The 22,876-nt window shown below is 39.8% G+C and overlaps 1 protein-coding gene across 2 annotated transcripts in view; it reads right to left on the reverse strand.

Annotated features, from left to right (window-relative positions):
* The window catches only part of gnl2 (G protein nucleolar 2), a 62,110-nt gene that overhangs the window by 22,789 nt on the left and 16,445 nt on the right, over positions 1–22,876 (reverse strand). For both annotated transcript variants that reach the window (XM_048557845.2, XM_048557844.2), the window contains exons 4-8: positions 20,387–20,526; positions 12,847–13,031; positions 12,019–12,085; positions 11,160–11,318; positions 6,796–6,909 (exon numbers count right to left, since the gene is read on the reverse strand). In XM_048557845.2, the coding sequence (XP_048413802.1) occupies positions 6,796–6,909; positions 11,160–11,318; positions 12,019–12,085; positions 12,847–13,031; positions 20,387–20,526 (665 nt within the window). The remainder of the gene's footprint in view (positions 1–6,795; positions 6,910–11,159; positions 11,319–12,018; positions 12,086–12,846; positions 13,032–20,386; positions 20,527–22,876) is intronic.

Raw genomic sequence — 22,876 nt, forward strand, 5'->3', positions numbered from 1 at the left:
TTATTGGAACAGCATTTACACATTTGGTAAATCAATTCATTTACCAAATGTTTAAATTATACTCTTTTTATACATCTAATATTTTTTATCATTGACCAAAGAATAAAAGCAAAATACTGGGGAAGGAGATCAGAAATAAAAACTCTGGGAGCTGAACCCAGGTCCAAATAAGAGTCATAAAATGATATCATCTTTTTCCGCAAATGCTGCTAGACCTAATGAGTTTCTCGTGCAATTTGTTTCAATGTAAATTGCTGAACTTTTATTTAGACTGGAAGATGGACCACATTGCAACTTTCAAAAAAGAGAAACTGTGAATTTCAAGGAGAAACCAGAGGCTCATTTCAAAAGTACATTAATCTTCATAAACTAGAGTGCTGAACAATTACAAAATCCACAGGTATTCTTTCAACACACTAGAAACAAAAAATCCAGAAAACCAAAGAATTCCTTGTATATAAAAAAAAAGCTCCTTCCATTGTCCGGAAAGAATATCTTCCCCTACTGAGAGCACTACTTTCAGTGAGATCAATACTGACGTGATGATGCATCACGCTGTGGTTTGTAAGTGCAATGAAAAGAAGCCATTTGGTACGCAGAGTTGGTAAATATATCTAGTCTTTAAAGTAAAATTGATGTTTTCAGTGTGTATTTAGATCTCGTATCTTTTTCTTCATGTCTTCCCTAAAAAATAGCTTAAATATACATATTGCTGTTCTTAATTTAGAAAATTACAATAAATTGGAAAGAGCAGAGAATCTACAGTAATTAAGTAATGAGCTAAATAATAGTGATGGGTGACGTGTTGTTGCTACGCCACATGGGAGTTGCTGGACACAAAGGTGATCCAGAGACCACACATCTGTAGAAGTTGTTTACGGCTCAAAGAACTTCAAATCTGAGATGAGGGGCTGGTAGCCAAGTTGCAGACATTGCATACCATCAGAATGGGGGATAAGTTGCCTGGATGCTTCATTATCTTTCAAAGAGTAGTATGCTCAAACTTGGTCTGCAATTACTAACAGGAGGGTACAACTACGGGTGAGGCACTTTTGGAGACCTGGAGGCTCTTCCAGAACCCACCCTCGCCCCTATGGTTGTGCAACAGTTACAAAGCTCTTACAAGCTATATGGACAAGTGTTACACGACTGCGAGGAGGATGAGCGAGCTAACAAGACAACCATTCAAGTTGGGGGAGAAAATTGTGACAATTACGATGGGGGCTAGTATAAGTAGGAAGACAGATGCCATTATGTTAACTGCCAAGTGCTTGGGTTAAGGACATCTCCTCAAGGCAGGAGAAGAACTTGGAATAGGACAGGAGAGATCTAGTTGTCGTTACCACATTGCTATTAATGACATTGAAAGGACTAGAAAGGAGGTTCTGCTGAAAGAATTTCAACTACATTAACCAAATTTAAAATAAAACCTCCAAGGTAATAATCTCTGAATTATTACTTGAATCACAGGCAAACTGACACAGGGCAATTAAAGTCAAGGGGTTAAATACATGGCTTAAAGTTTAGAGAGCATGGAATGGGTTTCAGTTTTTGGGCTCGAAGCTGTACCCAACCCAATTGCATATTAGGACTGTGGAGAAAGCTTTAAAAAAATAATGAGAGATGGGGAGGGTTTGGGAGAGGGGAAATCTAAGCTTGCCAAATAAAAAGGATATAGCAACACTGCAGGGCAAATATTAGAATAATGATATCCCAAGTGGATAGGAAAATAGAAGCTGTATGATAGCAAAGTAGCAGCAAATTGAGTCCAACGGGGAGATGGCAACATGAATGGCTCTTTACTTGAATGAACACAGGATCTGAAGTAAAATAAATGAATTAGCAGCAGAAAGGAAGGCTAATGGGTATGATCTTATAGCTGTTATAGAAAAATGTTTACACGCAGATCAAAGCTGGACATTAAATATTCACGGAAATGTGACTTTTTGAACGGACACAATAATGAGGTAGCTTTATCAGTATGGGATGGGTTAAGTATAACAGCAAGAAATGGTCTTATAGTCGATATTTTTATTCAAAAAGGGAAGGAAACAATCATTATTCAAAAAGGGAAGAAAACAAAGTAACTACAGACCAGTCAGCTTAACATCTGTTCTTGGAAAAGTACTAGACTCTACAATAAAAGATGGAATAGCAGAACATTTACAAGTACATATTATAATCATGCAAGGTGAGCATGGCTTCATGGAGGAAACTTACTGAAATCATCTGAGGAAACAAGCATAATAGATAAAGGGAAATTGTCAATATAATACGGTTGGATTTCCAAAAAGCATTTGATAAGGTAATATAACAAACATATGGTGTTACTATATATTACTATATTAGTATGGACAGAGGATTAGCTAAATAGTGGAAAATAGACAGTTGAAATAAAGGGGACATTTTCAAGACGACTTCGATGAAGAAAGTGAATTTACCATCACCATGTTTGTAGATGACAAAAATAGGTGGGAAGGCAAATTATGAGGATGTCACAAAATCTGCAAAAAGATGCAGACAGATTAATTAAGTGGGCAGAAGACTTGGGTGCTAGTGTATACTGTAGGAAAATGGGGTGAGGTTCCACACTTTTTTAGGAAATATACAGGAGTTGAATATTGTTTAAATGGAGGAAGCTATACAAAGCTGTGGCACAAAAAGCTTTGGGATACATGTATATAAATCACAAATATCTAGCATATAAATTTGGCAGTCAATAGGGAAGGCAAATGATTTTTTTTTAAATTTCAAAGGGAACAAAGTACATAAATAGGGAAGTCTTGCTAAAACTATGCAAGGCATCGGTTAGAATATACCTTGATTACTGCAAACAGTTTTAGGCCCTTAAAAGGGAATATATCTTGGCATTAGAGGCAGTCTACAGAAGATTCAATTGTTTGATTTTGGGTACAGAGAGATTTTCTGAAGCGAAGTTGAGTAGGTTGGTCTTGCATTCAGTGGAGTTTAGAAGAATGAGAAGCTACCATATTGAAACATGTAAGATTCTTAAATGGTTTTACAGGATTAATGTGGAGAGGTTGTTTTTAATTATTGGAAAATATAGGACCAGACTTCACAATTTCAGAGTAAGAGGCAGCCCAGTTAGGACAGACGGGAAGATTTTTTTTCTCAGAGGCAGGGATTCTGGTGATTTCTTTACTGCAGAGGGCTGTTGGATCTGGTGATCTTGGTCGTTAAGTATATTGAAGTCTGTAAAAAATACATTTTTGATTAGGAAGAACATCAAGGGCTGTGGGGGAAAAGGTAGGAAAGTGGAGTTGAGGATTATCAGATCAGCCATGATCTCATTGAACAGTGGAACAGACTAAAATGAACCAAATGGCCTACTTCTGCTCCTATGTCTTATGGTGCTATTCTCAGCCTTTATTCCTGGAGCAAGATTTAACCTCTATGGATGAATCAAGGTTTACAGTGTCTCCAAAGCTCACACCATTCAGAAGTTCAGACACTTGTCAAAGGCAACTGTAATGAACAAAGTTATCCCACTCTCCTATCAGATTCATTTCTCACAGTATAATTGCAACTTTTGTTTAGAAAAAGTAGCCTGTAACCTAATCTGCAAGGTAAATTTGACATATAAACATTAGTCTGTTGAGATATTTTCCATCTTTCAGAAAGATTGGAAGTAAAAGGTTGACATCGCATTTAATGACCAATTTTCAACACTAGAATCAAACATTAAGATTGACAAGTCGCCAGGCCTGGACCAGATTTGTCCTCGGCTGCTTTGGGAAGCGAGAAATGCAATTGCTTCGCCACTTGCGAGGATCTTTGCATCCTCGCTCTCCACTGGAGTCGTACCTGAGGACTGGAGAGAGGCGAATGTAATTCCTCTCTTCAAGAAAGGAAACAGGGAAATCCCCGGCAATTACAGACCAGTAAGTCTCACGTCTGTCGTCTGCAAGGTGTTAGAAAGGATTCTGAGGGATAGGATTTATGACCATCTGGAAGGGCATGGCTTGATCAAATGCAGTCAACACGGCTTTGAGAGGGGCAGGTCATGCCTCACAAACCTTATCGAGTTCTTTGAGGATGTGACTAGAAAAGTTGATGAAGGTCGAGCTGTGGATGTGGTGTATATGGACTTCAGTAAGGCATTTGATAAGGTTCTCCATGGTAGGCTCATTCAGAAGGTCAGGAGGAATGGGATACAGGGGAACTTAGCTGTCTGGATACAGAATTGGCTGGCCAACAGAAGGCAGCGAGTGGTAGTAGAAGGAAAATATTCTGCCTGGAAGTCAGTGGTGAGTGGGGTTCCACAGGGCTCTGTCCTTGGGCTTCTACTGTTTGTAATTTTTATTAATGACTTGGATGAGGCGATTGAAGGATGGGTCAGCAAGTTTGCAGACGACACAAAGGTCGGAGGTGTCGTTGACAGTATAGAGGGCTGTTGTAGGCTGCAGCGGGACATTGACAGGATGCAGAGATGGGCTGAGAGGTGGCAGATGGAGTTCAACCTGGATAAATGCAAGGTGATGCATTTTGGAAGGTTGAATTTGAAAGCTGAGTACAGGATTAAGGATAGGATTCTTGGCAATGTGGAGGAACAGAGGGATCTTGGCGTGCAGATACATAGATCCCTTAAAATAGCTACCCAAGTGGACAGTTAAGTGTTAAGAAAGCATATGGTGTTTTGGCTTTCATTAACAGGGGGATTGAGTTTAAGAGTCGTGAGATCTTGTTGCAGCTCTATAAAACTTTGGTTAGACCGCACTTGGAATACTGCGTCCAGTTCTGGTCGCCCTATTATAGGAAAGATGTGGATGCTTTCGATAGGGTTCAGAGGAGGTTTACCAGGATGCTGCCTGGACTGGAGGGCTTATCTTATGAAGAGAGGTTGACTGAGCTCGGATTTTTTTCATTGGAGAGAAGGAGGAGGAGGGGACCTAATTGAGGCATACAAGATAATGAGAGGCATAGATAGAGTTGATAGCCAGAGGCTATTTCCCAGGGCAGAAATGGCTAACACGAGGGGGTCATAGTTTTAAGCTGGTTGGAGGAAAGTATAGACGGGATGTCAGGGGTGGGTTCTTTACACAGAGAGTTGAGAGAGCATGGAATGTGTTGCCAGCAGCAGTTGTGGAAGCAAGGTCATTGGGGTCATTTAAGAGACTGCTGGACATGCATATGGTCACAGAAATTTGAGGGTGCATACATGAGGATCAACGGTCAGCACAACATCGTGGGCTGAAGGGCCTGTTCTGTGCTGTACTATTCTATGTTCTAGAATGGTACATTGTTAATTCTGAGGATTTTATTCTGCACTTAAATGAGGGCAAAGGATAGCAACTGCCTACTAAAGAAAACTTGTTCTATCCTATGAACTATGGAGAATGAACGGTGCTAGATGATCACTGAAATCCCAATGGAGAATATCAAATTCTGCCCTCAATACTTAAAACACAATTTCGTGCAGATGTGGAACAGAATCTGCATTCTTCCAAATTTTAAAAAAAATTCATTCAGGAGATATGGATGCCACTAGCCAGGCCAGTATTTGCTGCCCACCCCTAATTACACAGAGGGCAGTTGAGAGTCAACCACAACCAAACAATCAGCTATGACTGTTATGAGACTCTTAATCCGAGATTTTTTTGAATTTATAATCTACGATCTGACATGGCAGGATTTAAACCTGCATCCCCAGGACATTATTAGGTCCCTATATTAATAGTCTAATGATAATACCATGAGGCCATCACCTCCCACGGCCCTCACACTGAGTCCAATTGTAAAATCCCAACATTTCTCTAGGGAAGATTATTTCATTCGTAACAAACAAGAACTGAGCTTTGACAAAACTACGAACGATGCCTTTGAATACCGAGTTATCAAGGGAATGATTTTACACATTTAGCAAATTTAGTTTAGAAGAAAGGTCTCACTGTTTTTTGTTGTTGTCAGCTTCCTCCATGGTTTTTTATAGATTTTTCTAAACTACCAGGTAGTCAGTCTATTTGGAGATTGTTGTAAATTCTTCATAACAGCCAACAGTTCGCCTCAATGTATGACGTTCATACGATAAACAGAACATATTTACACGTAATAACGTATCAAAACCTTGCAGTGATCACAAAGAGAGAGTTAATGTTTGAATCCCACCTCCTATTGCCACCATCTTTTGTGGCCATCGTATAAAAATAAACATGCAATGGAAGTGACGAAAGACAATTCTGCAAATAAGATATTAAAGAAAGCCTACCAAACAGACCAACTCCCTGTTTCATAACATTCATAAATAGGATGTAAATGGTGAGAATTTAATGAATTCAATGGTAAGGAGACCTTTCATTTTTATTCCGCAAATTAAGATCTGCATGTTGTAATGGTTCAACATCATTTGTATACCTTAGAGTTCACAACTGTACAATAATGTTATACTTCATTTTTCTTTCAATAATTGTCTACAACAGTTGCAAATTCTGATTACCTGCCATCTTTTTCAATAAACCAAAACCAATCATTTATCCAAATCTGATTAGTTCATCTGACATTACAACCCGCTAATCTGATCCACACTGTTGTTTAATTTGTCCTGTAAACAGTCTTAATTCAGATACCGAGGCATTGTGGGGCAACATATTGTAATCTGTGTACTGCGTAATCCGAATTGTAATTTTATTTTGTTACATGCTGCTACACAGGGACAAAGCAGATCCATAAACATGATTTATCCATATAATTTCTCACATAACAGATTTGCTAAGTGAGTTTTCTTTTTAATGTTGTTTGTGCTCATAATCAAGTAGGTTTGTTGAAAAGGCCTCTTACCTTGCCAAACTGTCGCAAAAGCTGAATGAAAGCACCTTTTCCAAAGGGATTGGTGAGGCTGGCGTGAAAGGCAAGAGTTGGATATTCATGTGAGAGGCTTGCAACCCATCGTTTCTAGGGCACAGAAAATTTAACTGTTCACTTTTAATGCTAAAGAAAAACCAGTAATATGCAGGAGCATATGTTTTACAACAGTTCATGGCAAAAGTATTTATAGCAAACCTCATTTTAACGTACACCTTATCAACTAGCACAGCTAGTTATTATTACAGCTTCTTTCTAGACCTATATGTACAAATATCCTATTGATTACTATACTGGCTGAATAGTTCAACTACCTCAATCATCAGTGAAGCCTTCAAAGATTTTTAAAAATTTGCCAACCACAAACGGTCTGCTCAAAAAGTGAGAGACTCTGAGTCCAGCCCCAAAGTAATGCAAATCTGATCTCAAATTCCCTCTGCAAAGAATAAGTATTCACAGATTCCCACTTTGTTAATTGTCAGGTGATTAATTTGATTCCTTCCCATCACTTTGCAGATCTGATGTTGACTATGACTAGTCTTCTAATCTCATGGTACCAAGATGCCGAGAATTGAAATCCTCCCTTGCTTTCTCAGGAGCTCCTGAATCTAGAACACAAATATTTAGATTAGTCATATAAATTATCATCCTGATATAGATTGATTAAATTGTACAAAAATATATTAAGCACAACAAAGTGCCACAATGCTTTAAAAAAGGTTAGTTTGTCCTGGCTTTTTTTTTTGGAGAGGTTGTAAACGCAGAGGTTATGAACTGGCTACCAAAAACGGCTTTAAAAAAAATCACTTAGAAGACCTTTGGGTTTTTTTGAAAACAGTTGAAACAATGGAAGGGGAGCGGCCATCTCTCTCAGACCGGGCTTTATAGTTTTTTTTAAGCTTTAGAATCAGAAGCTGTTTGGGGTCCCAGAACAGCTGGCGCTTTAGTGAATGTCTCCTGGCTGGTACTTTCCCTGAAATCTCTCTTTATATTTCCTCCTGGATTGAAGAACTGCATATATGAATCTGTCTGAATTTGCCTTTTTGCCAAAGGATCTGTTTATGGGATGTTACTATATTGGAACAGTTAATCAGTAACAGGTATTGTATCTGTTATTTGGTTAAGTTTTCCAGTGATTAAGTTATTCTACCTTCTTCTTTCTTTTGTTTGTATTTTAAGTCTAGTGTTTAAACGAATTGTGTTCTCTTAATGTTGAGTAGTTCAATCAGTCACATCAGATCTGGAACATGTTCTTCACATCTATCTTTAAAAATAGGAAAACATTAAGGGTCTCGGCTACCTTCTCAAAATATTTGAAGGGTTCTGGTCTGCTCCATAACAAATTGGGAGCTCTTGCCAGGATTGAAATCTACAATTCCAAAATGGCTTTAGGATTGTTGTGAAAGAGACGGTGAGTGGTAGATGTTAAGTGTCTTTTATTTCTGGTGCTGAACTTGGTTTGTTTAAACAGGGCATGCCTTGTGTAGTAATGGCTCGTTCGTCGCTAGGAGTTTTTGTGGGGGGGGGGGGTGGAAGAAGTGACTTTGGGAGTTTTACAAAAAGTGAGCAAGGCACAGCTGTTGTAATTGGTAGACAAGCTGGAGTTGGGGTTGCTTTTGTCTGTGAGAAAAGGGGAGGTAATTGCAGCAATAGCTTGACATTTAAATTTGCTGGAAACGTCATTGGAATCTTTGAAAATGGCTAGAATTCAATTGCAGATGAAGCAGTTTGAACAAGAAACAGAAACAAAGTTTGAATTACGAATAAAAATAAACGGAAAAAGAAACGAGAGGGGGAAGTTGAACTTTGAAAGTTGGTAATTAGTGATGAGAGTTGAGTGTGGAGTCATAAGGTTGGAGATTTAAGTTGGAAGGTAGGCTTAGTGAGGAGGATAGTGATAACGGGCAAATCCATCACAGCCAAAAGGCCCAGTGGGGATCTGTTTAAATTTGTCGAAGCATTGCCTGCATTCAACAATAAGGATGTAGATGCCTTTTTCATTTTATTTGAGAAAGTGATAGACAAGTGAAGTGACCACGTGGATTTTTTTGATCCAAACAAAGCCTGTAGGTAGAGCCAATGAGGTATTTATATCACTATCAGGCGAGGTACCTGGGGAGAATAAGCAAGTGAAGAAAAGTATCTTAAGTGCATATAAGCTAGTGCCAGAAGCCTACAGATAATGTTTCAGGGATCTAAGGAAGGACCCTGGTCAAACATATATTGAGTTCGAAAGAATCAAACAAATTTTGATAGGTGGATAAGGGTACTGAAAATAGATCAAACATATAATGCTCTTAGATGATTATTTTGGAGGAGTTCAAAAATACACTTCCTGAAGTACTGAGGACTTAAACCAAGGAGCAGAGAGTTAAAACTGCAAGATTAACAGCTAATAGTGTCTAGGCCCGAAACGTCGGCTTTCCTGCTCCTACGATGCTGCTTGGTCTGCTGTGTTCATCCAGCTCTACACCTTGTTATCTCAGATTAACAGCTGAAATGGCTGATGATTACAAGTTGATTCATAAATCAAAGTTTGGCTTCCAACATTAATTTTAAATCTGAGAGGGATAGAAATTTGGGAAAATAGAAATCCTCAGGTGTTAGGGAAAAGCAGATGTCATGTGAAGATAATAAAGATGGGTTTCCTTTTTATCCTGTGGTAAACTGTGAAGGGGAAAGAGATGCAAAAAAAAAAGCTCAGGTGGTTTCATTGCAACAAAATAGGCCACATGAAGTTGCAATATTGGTAGCTTAGAGAAAGTATTGGGAAGACAGAGGTAAGAAATCAGCATTAGCCAGTGAATTTTAGTGAAGTGCAGTGGTAAAGGAAAGAACAGTGGAAGTCAAAAAGCTGCACCAGAATGTACAACCTGGCCAGAGGTTGTGTGAAGATGCCAGATCTTCTTAAATCATTTACCTGGAAGGGTAAGGTTTATTCACAGATGCCAGGAGGAGCCGATAAAAAAATTACGATTTTAAAATCCACGGGAACATGTTGATCTTTGATGTTGAGAGATAAGGAGGTATGTAATTCAGAAGGACAATTGCCAGAAAAAGTGGTAATATGTGAAATTCATGGTGAGACGAGAAGTGTTCCATTATGTAAAGTGAGCTTGGAGTGTCCCATGAAAAGTGGAGAAGTGGTGGTAGGAGCACTGGAGGAACTCTCGGCTTCAGAAATACAACTGGCCCTTGGTAACAATACAGCTGGATCACAGAAAGGAGCGTTGCTACTGTGGTTAAAAATCCAGCGGAAATCAGGTAGAGGTATTACAGGATGTGTATCCTGGGATCTTCCTGACTGTCTGATAACAAGGTCACAAAGCCACAGGTTGAAGCAGGAGGAGAAATCAAAGAATAAAGATAAGTAGACTGAAGTACAATTATCAGAGACCATGTTTGATTGAATGGTTGAGGAAAAAAACAAGAACAGGTGGAGGACAAAATGGATACTTTTAGTTCAGAAAAATTAACTTGAGTTACAACTGAAAGATGTAAAACTAATGCAGTTTCATCAGAAAGCATACACAAAAGAATCCAAGCGTATCCCAGAATGTTATTATCTTAAAAATGATGTCTTGATGAGGTAATGGAGACCAGAACATATTCAGGCAGATTAGAAATGGGCATACATTCATCATGTTGTATTACCAGTAGGTTGTAGAAAGGTAGTGTTGCGGGTAGCACATGAATTACCAGTAGGAGGTCACTTAAGAGTAAGGAAAACACAAGCCAATATACAAAAACATTTTCACTGCATAAGGACGCATTTGAATTTTGCCAGGCATGTCATGTGTGTCAGGTAATTAGAAAGCTTAAGGCAGTGATAAAACCAGCACCTTTAATACCCCATTCCCGAATTTGAGGAACCTTTTACAAGAGTCTTAATTAACTGCGTAAGACCCCTACCTAAAACAAAAAGTGAGAATCAGTTTTTGTTGACAATGATGGATGAGTCCACTAGATTTCCAGAGGTCATTCCATTACACAATATCACAGCTAAAAAGAACAGTAGAAGAGAGTTACTCAAATTTTTTCACTAGATATGGTTACCCACGGAATTACAATCAGATCAAGGGTCAGATTTTGTATACTAAATCTGTACCCGTACTTCATAAAGCAAAGTAAAAGAAAATTTTTCTAGAAACTATTCTGGTGAAGGACAATATTATTTGAGCAGCATATCATTGAAGGGAAAGACAAAAGCAGAAACCTGATTTCACAAATCCTATTTTGACAGTTTGAATTTTTAGCTTATCCACTGCAGATATCAGAAGATTACACTTTCTCCATGCTGAAAATGGGAGATTATCATAAAGCAAAAACCAAAACATTACCGTTGCCCAGGTGGGTACGAGGTCACACTTATTTAAGACGAATACCAAATGTTTCCACGGCTTTTCCTTCTTTAGGTAAGCCTCTATATGGGCTGATCGTGTGCCATTTGGATCTCTGGCATCCAGTACTTGGATTATAACATCTGATGAATCAATTACCTAACCAAAAATGATAGTTAATGTTAAATACAAAGAAAACTGAAGTTTACAATATGTCAAACAAAAACCTGTCCACCCTCGTCCAGTAGTAAGCCATTTATAACATACCATTAAAATAGTCATATCAAAGTACGTCTAATTACTAAAGCAAAATGATGTAATGTTTACACATTTGTTCCACAAGATTTTGGCATGGTGGGGGGGGGGGGGGGAGATGTTGGTGGAGATTATGGGAGGCACAAATGAATTCCCTAATAAAAGCAGAAAATGTTAGAAGTATTTAGCAAGTTATGAACCTGAGGCATGAGCTGTTTTTGCTTTGTAGATGCGGCTGAGTATTTCCAACAATTTCTGTTCTAATTTCAGCATTCAATTTTAATCAGAAACCTGTTTGGTGTGAAAACTGGCAATGACATCTCCATTCTGTCATGCAGAGAGAGTAGGAAATAGTTTGTCATGGAAAACATTTGATCCCATTTGCAAAAATTGAGAAAATAAAAAACCTTCCTGTAAAAGATATGAATAACTTAAGGAAACTTATGAAAAAGTAATGGATGGCATGTGTCCACTATAATTTCTATCAGTTTTTTTACCAATAGGAAAAGTTTGATGATTCAATTTACATTACCATTTCAAAATCATTAATTGCCAAATCTTGATAGAAGATACCCATTGATAAGATTCTGAACAAAATACATACCTTGTACAGCTCACCCCATATTCTCTTAGACTGTCCTTTTTTGAAGATTTCTTCTCTGACTTCATCCCTGATCAAAATTAAAATTAACAGTGCTTAAATCACCAACCATATTACATTAACAGCCCATGTTCTGTCCAAGACACACACCATACTGGCTTGGGCATTTGTCACCACCCTTTCAATACTGATCGGTCAAAACTCTCACTCATGCGATGCATTTTTCCCTTAAGGGTTACTGTTTGAATCAAATCTCTGACTATAACAAGAACACTTCCCTTCATCAAATCACCATTTGGTACTCAAAACATTCACCAGAAATGCCGTTACGCACACAACTGTCGCTTAAAGTGAGTCCCAGGCACTTTCTATCCATCCAAAAAAAGGACTGGCCCCAGTTAGCACCTTGCCCATAACCACACAACTGAATTTGGAAACTTGAACTTTAGCACTACCACTCTAGCCAGATAATGATACAAAGCACTGTATTAAGCTGGAGTGGTAGCAGCCGCTTCAGCCTCAGCAGCAACATGATTTTCATGAAAGGCAAAAGGTCAAATTCTGAAAATGAAATGAGTGAAATATATCCCAGCTTTTATTGATTCCGCAGATAAAAAAAAGACATTCTGAAGGGTTGAAATACCAGAAAATCATCGGTGTCTCCAAATTTTGAGAGAGACAGCTGGTAAGAGATTTTGGTGCCATCTTTGTAATTTTACACGTGACTTTTACAAGTGCATTCCTCAGGGCCTATGGCAAGCCCAGTAATAGATCTGCAATATTCAAAATTAAACTACATTTGTGCACCCAAACTTCTTAGCCGTCACTCACCTTACTCCAGTATCTTCTACAACCAGATCTCGGTCTTTTTCTAGATTGTATTCTTCTGCCAATGTTTCAGCTTTATCAACCAAGCTCTGCATATCACATACACTCAGATTTGGCCTCTTTCGCTGAGCTTTGGGACCAAATGTTGTTTCAAATGTTTCTGTATCCAGAATATGTACTTTTGAATTCTGTAAACAAATAGTTATGCTACATTTGTCACTTTGAAACAGATAAACACTGACACAAATACATAAACATTCAAATATGATCGCCTGATCCAAGCACTGAACAATTTACTGCACAAACATAGCAGTAAGTCATGTGGTTCAGGAAACCCTTTGATCTTGATAAAGGTAAACTGGGAGATTTATGTGCTGTAATCAACAGGGTAAATTTTAGCTGTCACTACCTAAGTAGCAATCCAGTGGAATAGAATGGATCCTCCATTCATCAAAACAATACAAGCTCTCTGAATTTCACATCTTTAGAACTAAAAAAAGGTGAAAGATTCATACTCCTGATGACAATTTAGTAATCCCCATTAAGATTACTGTAGAAGTGGGCATTATTTGAGGAAACAACTGAACTTGATTGCTTTGCTTCTCTTATCATTGAAAAGCTTGCCAACAAATCGCTCAAGCTCATACATGAATTTGGTTGAGGTACCCAAGAAATGCCTGCAGCTGCAGAAGTTGTCAGCTGCGAGAATGGAACAAGGAGTGAAAGGAGGTTAAAAAACTAATTAATTTTTATCATCTTGCAAATAAACATTTCTATTTAGTGTAAATCCTCAAGTGAACAAAATGTCACCAGCTTTTATAAAGAAGTTGAGTAGTCCAAACGCAAAGCTTAACACTCAAAAATGTTAATGGAAATTACAACACAAAGATACCAATCGTAAATTGGAGAATCCTGCGACAGGAACACAAGAATTTGAATACTTCTCTATATGTTTTAACTGACCTGAACAATCACAAGTGATTCTTACAATCACCTTGTGTTTAGACTATTAACTTTAAAATAAAGTACGTTTTAGGTAGAAAAATATTTTTACACTAACCATGGGTTTTGGGGCTAAACAGCAACTCATATCTGAGGAATTCTAGGCAATTGATTTTGAGTCAGAATCATTGTTCAACAGTTTAAAAAAAAGGTATCTTGAAATGTCACGGGTCCAATCATTTTCAGTCAAATTTCACAACTTCTAGATACTAGCCATCCAGGCTATCTAAAAATCTTAGATCCCTCATTTCAAATCATGAACAGACAAATATATCTTCTACAGTCAGAACAATTCTTTCACATCCTCGAAATCATATTGGGAGAAAGAACAATTGTGAAGCTAGGCAAATGTCAATGTAGACAGCTAAACAAAGAAGTGCATCAATAAATAAGACAAATAGCAAACAGAAATGGATTGAGTGACATGAACAGCATGCTCCTAATCAGAATACCTGTGTAAAAATGCAACAGATGGTCAGAAATTTATTGAAGATAGAATTTCAGCCACATAACCAACGTTAACTCATCTGAGAGGAAGACAAACCAAGTAACAAACATACTCTAATACCTACAGAGACCTAATAATCGTAACTATTTTCAGGAAGACACTGGGATTTATTAAGGAAGTGTATGAAAGCTGGTATCCAGGCCCTGACCTCTTTCCTCTAAGCTTATCTAATTCTTGAGCCTTTCACATGCATAGACATAGTTATTTTCTCCTAAAGTGACCTCTTGACAACACCCCAAGGTCTCTCATGTCACAGTCCACATTAACCATAATTGATCTAATGAAAGGTGGAACAGTTTCAAGCAACTGCATGGTTTAAATCTGCATCTACACTCAACTACAATGCTAAAATTACAAAACGGACAGCCAAACTCAAACTTCAACCCTCACATCTACACCACATTTTTGAAAAAATATAAATGTTAACCGTCTGTGCATGGGTCATTTTTGAGACTCCATGGATACGTAAATATTGAGTTACGTTTTTTTTGTGTGTTAATTCTGCAAACACTTCATTCTAACAAACTCCACTTTCTCCATGAGAAAATTCACTAAATACACTGATGACAGACCAGAGAACAACATTGACAAACTGTAACAATCACAGGTACACACCACTGTATAGGCTGGATGAACACAGCAGGCCAAGCAGCATCTCAGGAGCACGTGCTCCTGAGATGCTGCTTGGCCTGCTGTGTTCATCCAGCCTCACATTTTATTATCTTGCATTCTCCAGCATCTGCAGTTCCCATTATCTCTCTCTCTCTACACACCACTGTATTCCGGGTTTCCAGCAACACTGTCTACATAAAACCAAAACAGATTTTTTTTAGATGGAGAGCCTTTTTTGAAATGAAATGTGCAGCTTTAGTACACAATACAAATAGATGGCTTGCCATGGGACTAACCATCAGACCTCAATTAGTTCTGGATGTGAGTTTGCTCGCTGAGCTGGAAGGTTAGTTTTCAGACGTTTCGTCACCATTCTAGGTAACATCATCAGTGAGCCTCCGACGAAGCGCTGGTGTTATGTCCCGCTTTCTATTTATCTGGTTAGGTTTCCTTGGGTTGGTGATGTCATTTCCTGCATTGGTGACATCACCAACTCAAGGAAACCTAACCAGATAAATAGAAAGCGGGACATAACACCAGTGTTTCGTCGGAGGCTCACTGATGATGTTACCTAGAATGGTGACGAAACGTCTGAAAACTAACCTTCCAGCTCAGCGAGCAAACTCACATCCAGAACCTCAACCTGAGCCACAAATCTTCTCAAAACTCACCTTAATTAGTGTGTAACACATTCAAGACCAAGTTCCTCTGTCTGCTCTCAAATATGGTTACCAAGCAATACATTTCAAAACTAATGATGAGAAGTCAAGTACTTCCACAAAAATAAAAATATTGCAAATTACTAATGGGATGGATCCTTAAAATGATTCATCCACAATGGGTTAATTTTTTTTAAAAAAAATCTGATAATCTGTAAAATACTTGGAAAAGACAACTTGTCATGCATTCCAACCTGAAATTTCGGTGACACAATACTGTAAATCAAAACATGTGGTGACTGCATATATATTCTTTAGACCAAAAATTATTTGAATAAAGAAAAATCAATATAGTTTAAAATTTCACCCTATCTTGCTCACAAATTTGCTTGAGGAGCAGCTGCTCACACCAGGTCCCTCAAACTTGGTGATCAGTAACTTTAGTAGCACTCAAGAAAAGGTTTCTGCGCCATGGCTATTCTACAGATCAAGTATTATTTGAACATTACAGGGAACTCATCTTTGGTAACTAATTTTGAGTATTGGCAAGAAAAGAATTCTTCCACTTTTGGAATAAGTTGAAAAGTGCAAAGAAAATGCATAAAAACACAATGCAGAAAATCACATTATTTGTCAAATGACAAAATTCACTACACAACTAAAATGCCTTCACATGATTAGCATGAAGTGCGAAATTATTTTACAAATACCAGAGCAGTTTTGCTATACTGGACAATGACTGGAAAATAAAAACTGGAACGTGCTAATGAATCTCACTAGCAGTATTTTAAACCGTTCCATATATGGGTTATCACATTGTGAGCTCTATTTTCAGGGCTGAAAATGATCTCTAACTACCAAGAGGCAAGGACCTCTATGACTGCTTAAAAAAGAATGGTTTGGCAAAAAGGATTAGAAAGCCTTACTTATTTATGCTTTTGATTGAATTGCGGCAAATGCTGAAGGGCAAAAGAAATCTTAAAAGTATAATCCCACAAATTCTTTTGAAAGAAAACTGTGCTATAAAAGGAATTAGTCATGTATCTTCTCAAAAGCTCTAATGGCAGGACTCTTGAATTATTCCAAATGTCACAGCATCAGGATAAAATGTTTTTCTCAAGACAAGTTATACCTAGTGCTGAATGTGACTTCAAACAAGATACAACTGTCACAAGGCTAAAGCACATGATACTATGGAACAGCCTCATACAAAAATGCATTGAAAAATACAGCAGTCCAAAAGCCACAAGTTGTATTCTGGATTGAAAGAACAAATTTAAATTGTTTCCAGTCAGCAGAGTATTTAGACTGACCCAGGAGAGCGATTTAAACTGTTTTTCCAATTAGGGTTTATGACTTGACATTTTAGATTTCTATTTAGAAATTTTAAAAATATCTTGGACACTGCATTCCCTCCAGGGTACATTGCCAGCATGAAGTACGTACAGAATTTGCATCACCACTGCCAGTGAATTTCACAGCAAACATCTTCAGAGTTTACACTGCCAAGAAATTGTACACAAATGTCAGGTAACTGAAATGTAAAAGATCCAGAGAATTTTCTTTTTGACCAACATTTCTAGATTTTGGATTTTAACAGTGATAAACCTACAAATACTAGATAACGAAGTGTGGAGCTGGATGAACACCGCAGGCCAAGCAGCATCTTAGGAGCACAAAAGCTGACGTTTCGGGCCTAGACCCTTCAGCAGAAAAGGGGGACGGGAAGAGGGTTCTGAAATAAATAGAGAGAGAGGGAGAGGCAGATCGAAGATGGATAGAGTAGAAGATAGGTGGAGAAGACAGACAAGGTCGGGGATGGAGCCTGTACAGGTGAGTGTAGGCGGGGAGGAAGGGAGAGGATAGGTCAGTCCGGGGAGGATGGACATGTCAAGGGGCAGGATGAGGTTAGTAGGTAAGAAATGGAGGTGCGGCTTGAGTTGGTAGGAGGGGATAGGTGAGAGGAAGAACAGGTTAGGGAGGCGGGGGTGAGCTGGGCTGGTTTTGGGATGCAGCGGGGGGAGGAAAGATTTTGAAGCTTGTGAAATCCACATTGATACCATTGGGCTGCAGGGTTCCCTAGCATAATGAGTTGCTGTTCCTGCAACCTTTGGGTGGCATCGTTGTAGCACTGCAGGAGGCCCAGGATGGACATGTTGTCTAAGAAATGGGAAGGGGAATTGAAATGGTTCGCGACTGGGAGGTGTAGTTCTTTATTGCGAACCGAGCGCAGGCATTCTGCAAAGTGGTCCCTAAGCCTCCTCTTAGTTTCCCCAATGTAGAGGAGGCCACAACAGCTACAGTGGATGCAGTATACCACATTGGCAGATGTGTAGGTGAACAGCTACTTGATGGGAAAAGTCTTCTTGCGGCCTGGGATGGTGGTGAGGGAGGAGGTGTGGGGGAAAGTGTAGCACTTCCTGCAGTTGCAGGGGAATGTGCTGGGTGTGGTGGGTATGGAGGGGAGTCACGGAGAGAGTGGTCCGGAAAGCAGACAAGGGTGGGGAGGGAAAAATCTCTTTGGTGGTGGGGTCGGATTGTAAATGGCGGAAGTGTCGGAGGATGATGCGTTGGATCTGGAGGGTGGTGGGGTGGTATGTGAGGATGAGGGGATTCTCTTTGAGCGGTTATTGCGGGGACGGGGTGTGAGGGATGAGTTGTGGGAAATGCAGGAGACACGGTAGAGGGTGTTCTCGACTACTGCGGGGGGGGGGGTAGTTGCAGTCCTTGAAGAACAGGACATCTGAGATGTACGGGAGTGGAATGCCTCACCCTGGGAGCAGATGCGGCGGAGGCGAAGGAATTGGGAAGAAGGGATGGAATTTTTGCAGGAAAGTGGGTGGGGGAGGTGTATTCTAGGTAGCTGTGGGAGTCGGTGGGCTTGAAACGGATATCAGTTTCTGGGTGGTTGCCTGAAATGGAGACAGAAAGGTCCAGGAAGGTGAGGGATGTGTTGGAGATGGTCCAGGTGAATGTGAGGTTGGGGTGGAAGTGGATGAACTGTTCGAGCTCCTCTTGGGAGCACGAGATGGTGCCGATACAGTCTTCAAATGTAACAGAGGAAGAGGTGGGGTTTAGGGCCAGTGTAGGTACCGAAGAGGGATTGTTCCAAGTAACCTACAAAGAGGCAGGCATATCTTGGGCCCATTTATTTCAGAACCCTCTCCTCGTCCCCCTTTTCTGATGAAGGGTCTCGGCCCAAAACGTCAGCTTTTGTGCTCCTAAGATGCTACTTGGCCTGCTGTGTTCATCCAACTCCACACTTTGTCATCGGATTCTCCAACATTAAACAGTTCCCATTATCTCTGCTACAAATACTATCCACGTTAAATGCAACATTGCATTCAAACTCCAATCAGCAACCAAGTTTCCATTAACAATGGTTACCAACTGATCAGATTCTGAAATTGTAAGGATTGTCCTCCACTTCCTTATCCCAGTGGATGAGGAACTCCTTTCAAAGGATCAATGCAATATTTGTCCATGATCTTCACTATATAAAAAAATTGCAATAACAGTAAGTAGTACGCCCACTGTTTTGACAGTACAAAAGCCTCCGACTGTCAGCTTTGAAGGCTTATGAAGTGTCTCCCTCAAAGTTGGCAAGAGTTTCCTACGCAACGAAATCCAAGTTGTAATCACAAATCCTAGCTCAATGAAAACATTAGCCTTAAAGCAAGGTCATGCCATTGCACCAACCCTTCTACATTTTTTTGTTGCATCTCGTCTCCAACGAATTAGCCACATAGAATTATTTTTAGTACAGACAGGAAACTGTTCAGATTGCACTTGCCTTCAATCTAAAACAGTACCAACCTCTAAGCGTTTCAGTGAGCTCATGCAGGTTGTATGTGTGCAGTCATAGCCGAAATCCAGGTTGTGTCAATTCCCTGACCAAAGTACGTGAGAAATGGGCCTTTTAATTAACACCAGGAAAACTAAGGAGATTTTTCAACCACCTCTGATTAAGATTATGTTAAGATACTGTAAAGCATGGGCCATCTTCCTGACCTCAGGAACATCCCCTCAATAAAGGGAAACACAAATAAAAAAATTCATGATCACCTCTATTTGGCCAACTTAGTTTTTGGCTAAGAATCAGGATCTCAAACCCAAAACTAAGGCTACTGTGTACCAGGCCACAGTGATCCCCACACTTCTATCAGCTTCAGAGAGTTGGATAACGTTTTAAATTACTTTAAAGTACTGCACAAATATCACCAGCAACACCCAGTGGCAAGAAAGTTGGTGCAATAGCAGTGCTGTCGCTTAAGTAAACTTGATCAGTATTGAAGTACTGATCACACAAAACCAGTTTTGCTGCAGAGAACACGTCATTCTTAGGCTGACAGCAGACTCCTGAAACAATTTCTCTACTTGAAATTTGGCCACAGTTGGAGACTCCCAGGGGGGCAGTGGAAATACATACTGATTTCTTCTAAACTTCCCTTAAGAGGTAAAACATACTGTAAACTAACTAAAACTTGCAGCCGATGAAAGCAAAAGGGCACCAAACAAAAGATGATTATTCAACTTGTGTAGGTGAAGTGGAGACTTATAAGGAAGAGCACAAACTTCTAAAACAACGCACCTACCAGCATGCGAAGTCCCAGCTTTCCCACATACAGCAGAGTTTGTAGAATGAAACTACATTCACCTCAGCACTCACTGAACTAGTGAGGACGCAAGTCAACCTTGATGACCAAGGTTTATCTTAAGAAGAAATTTATACCTAATCAATAAAAGAAAACAAATAACTTACGTGAGGCTTGATTCGATCATTGAGGAGGGACATTGGAAGCTTGGTCTGCTTCATAACTACTCTATAAGGGTCCTTCATCACATTGCCCATCTCATCTTGGAACTTTTGCAGCAAAGACTGTTTTATTACACGAGTGTTAGCTGTTCACAAGACAAAAGGATTTTACTAGTATATTATTGACCTTTTGGAAGATTGTTTTTCAAAAAATAAAAAAGAAATCCAAGTGGTACATTACTAAATGATCATGAAGAGGTCACATGCCTAGGTTTCTGCTCTTGGATTAGCTATTATAGGATGGGCAATAGTCCCAGCAGAATTCACTGCACCAATTCAACATTTCATCTGAAAGATGAACTGAGATCAGGGACTTATATGAGGAAATTCTGGATGCAAGATTAATCCTTGGAGCCCTTTTGTGGGACAATGGTAGTGCCCTTTTTCCTGGAGCAAGAGGTTTCGGTTCAGGTCCCACCTGCTCCAGAGGTATGTAACAACTTCTCTGAACAGGTTGATCAGAAAAGTAGATTAAATAAAACAAAATTCTAGTCAACCCTTAGAGCCCTCTAGTGGCACACTGGTAGTGTCCCTACACTGGACCAGGAGGACCAGGTTCAAGTTCCATCTGCTCTAGAGTTGCGCAATAATTCTCTGAACAGGTTGATTAGAAAATATCATTGGGTTAATCCTTTAAGGGACTTGCATTTGAGCACCAGTAGGCACGGCTCATAGTTTAAAAAACTGCACTATTTGAGAAATGAATGGGACTTTAAATGGACAAATCCCAGAACCTGATGACCTTCACCCATGTTGAAAGGGATGTCTATAGATACAGAAGTTGCACTGGTGACCATCTTGCAAAGTTCTATGAATTGTGCAACGGTGCTTACGGGCTGAAAGGTGGTAAAATGTATCCTCATTGTTTAAAAAGGGAGAAAGAAAATTGGCAACAACCTGTGAAGACTGATGTCAGCAGTAGGGAATTATTATGAAGGATTGATTGTTGGTGGTTAGAAGATATTGTTCTCAATGGACAGTGTTAAAATGGGCTTATGAAGCAGAAACCACGTTTCACAAGCCCAAGGTTTTATAAAGGTATTACTAGCAAAGCCAACAAGGACATGGTGCATTCTGATTTTTAGAAGTCTTCTGATAAAGTCCCACAGAGGAGGCTAGTAATTCGAAACTGAAAGATGAAGTCGAGGGTAACGTTTTGGTTAGGTGGATTGGTCATGCTAAAAAGTTGCCTGTGTCCAGGGATGTGCAGGCTAGGTGGGTTAGTCATGTTAAATGGGAGGTTACGGGAATGGGATGAGCCTGGTTGGGATGGTCTTTGGAGGGTGGATGCAGACTCAGTGGGCCGAATGGTCTTTTTCTGCACTGTAGGGATTCTATGATTTTATAATATTGGGATTAGTTAACAGGCAAAAAAAACTGGGAAATGGAATAAGTGGGTCATTCTCAGATTGTCAGGCAATGACCAGTAAGATACCACATGGATCAATGCTTGGACCAAGGTGATCATCACCTATATCAATAGTTTGGCTACAGGGACAATCTGTCAGTTTTCTTTCTAAGTCTGCAGGTGACACAGAATTATGAGAGTTGAGAAACGCATAGAGGGGCTTCAAGGAACTTAAACAGGCTAAGTTAACAACAGCACAGCAGATCGGATAAATGTGGGATAAATGAGACATTATCCATTTTGGTAGGAGGACTGAAGGTACAGAGTACTGCTTGCATGATGAGAGATTGAAAACCGTTGATGTGTGAAGGGACCTAGATGTTGTTCTTCTTCAGTCAATTAAAGCTAGTATGCAGGTGTAGCCAGCAATTTACATGGCAACAGGATGACAGAATAGCAGCAAAGAAGGTTTGTTTCACATGTCTCAAACAGTGGTGCAACTGCTCCTGGACTGTGATCAGAGATAATGGGAACTGCAGATGCTGGAGAATCCAAGATAACAAAGTGTGCAGCTGGGTGAACACAGCAGGCCAAGCAGCATCTCAGGAGCACAAAAGCTGTCTAGGCCCAAAACTTCAGCTTTTGCGCTCCTGAGATGCTGCTCGGCCTGCTGTGTTCATCCAGCTGCACACTTTGTTACCGTGCTCCTGGACTGAGTGCAGTTCAGGGCTTCACGCTTAAGGACATACTTACCAAACTGGAAGAATAGCAGAGGTTCACTAAACTCTGTGGTTGGTCCACTTGCCAAGCTGGTGCGTTAGTTTGCAGGCATTTCATTACCATGCTGGGTAACCGCCTGGTATTTAAACTCTGGGGTCCGGTTTAGATTCTAGATTCCCTACCATGTGTAAACAGGCCCTTCGGCCCAACAAGTCCACACCGCCCCTTGGGGCATCCACCCAGACCCACCCCCCTATAACCCACACACCCCTGAACACTACAGGCAATTTAGCATGGCCAATCCATCTACTCTGTACATCTTTGGACTGTGGGAGGAAACTGGAGCACCCAGCGGAAACCCACGCAGG

Source organism: Stegostoma tigrinum, chromosome 24 (genome assembly GCF_030684315.1).
Source record: "Stegostoma tigrinum isolate sSteTig4 chromosome 24, sSteTig4.hap1, whole genome shotgun sequence".
Lineage (NCBI taxonomy): Eukaryota > Metazoa > Chordata > Chondrichthyes > Orectolobiformes > Stegostomatidae > Stegostoma > Stegostoma tigrinum.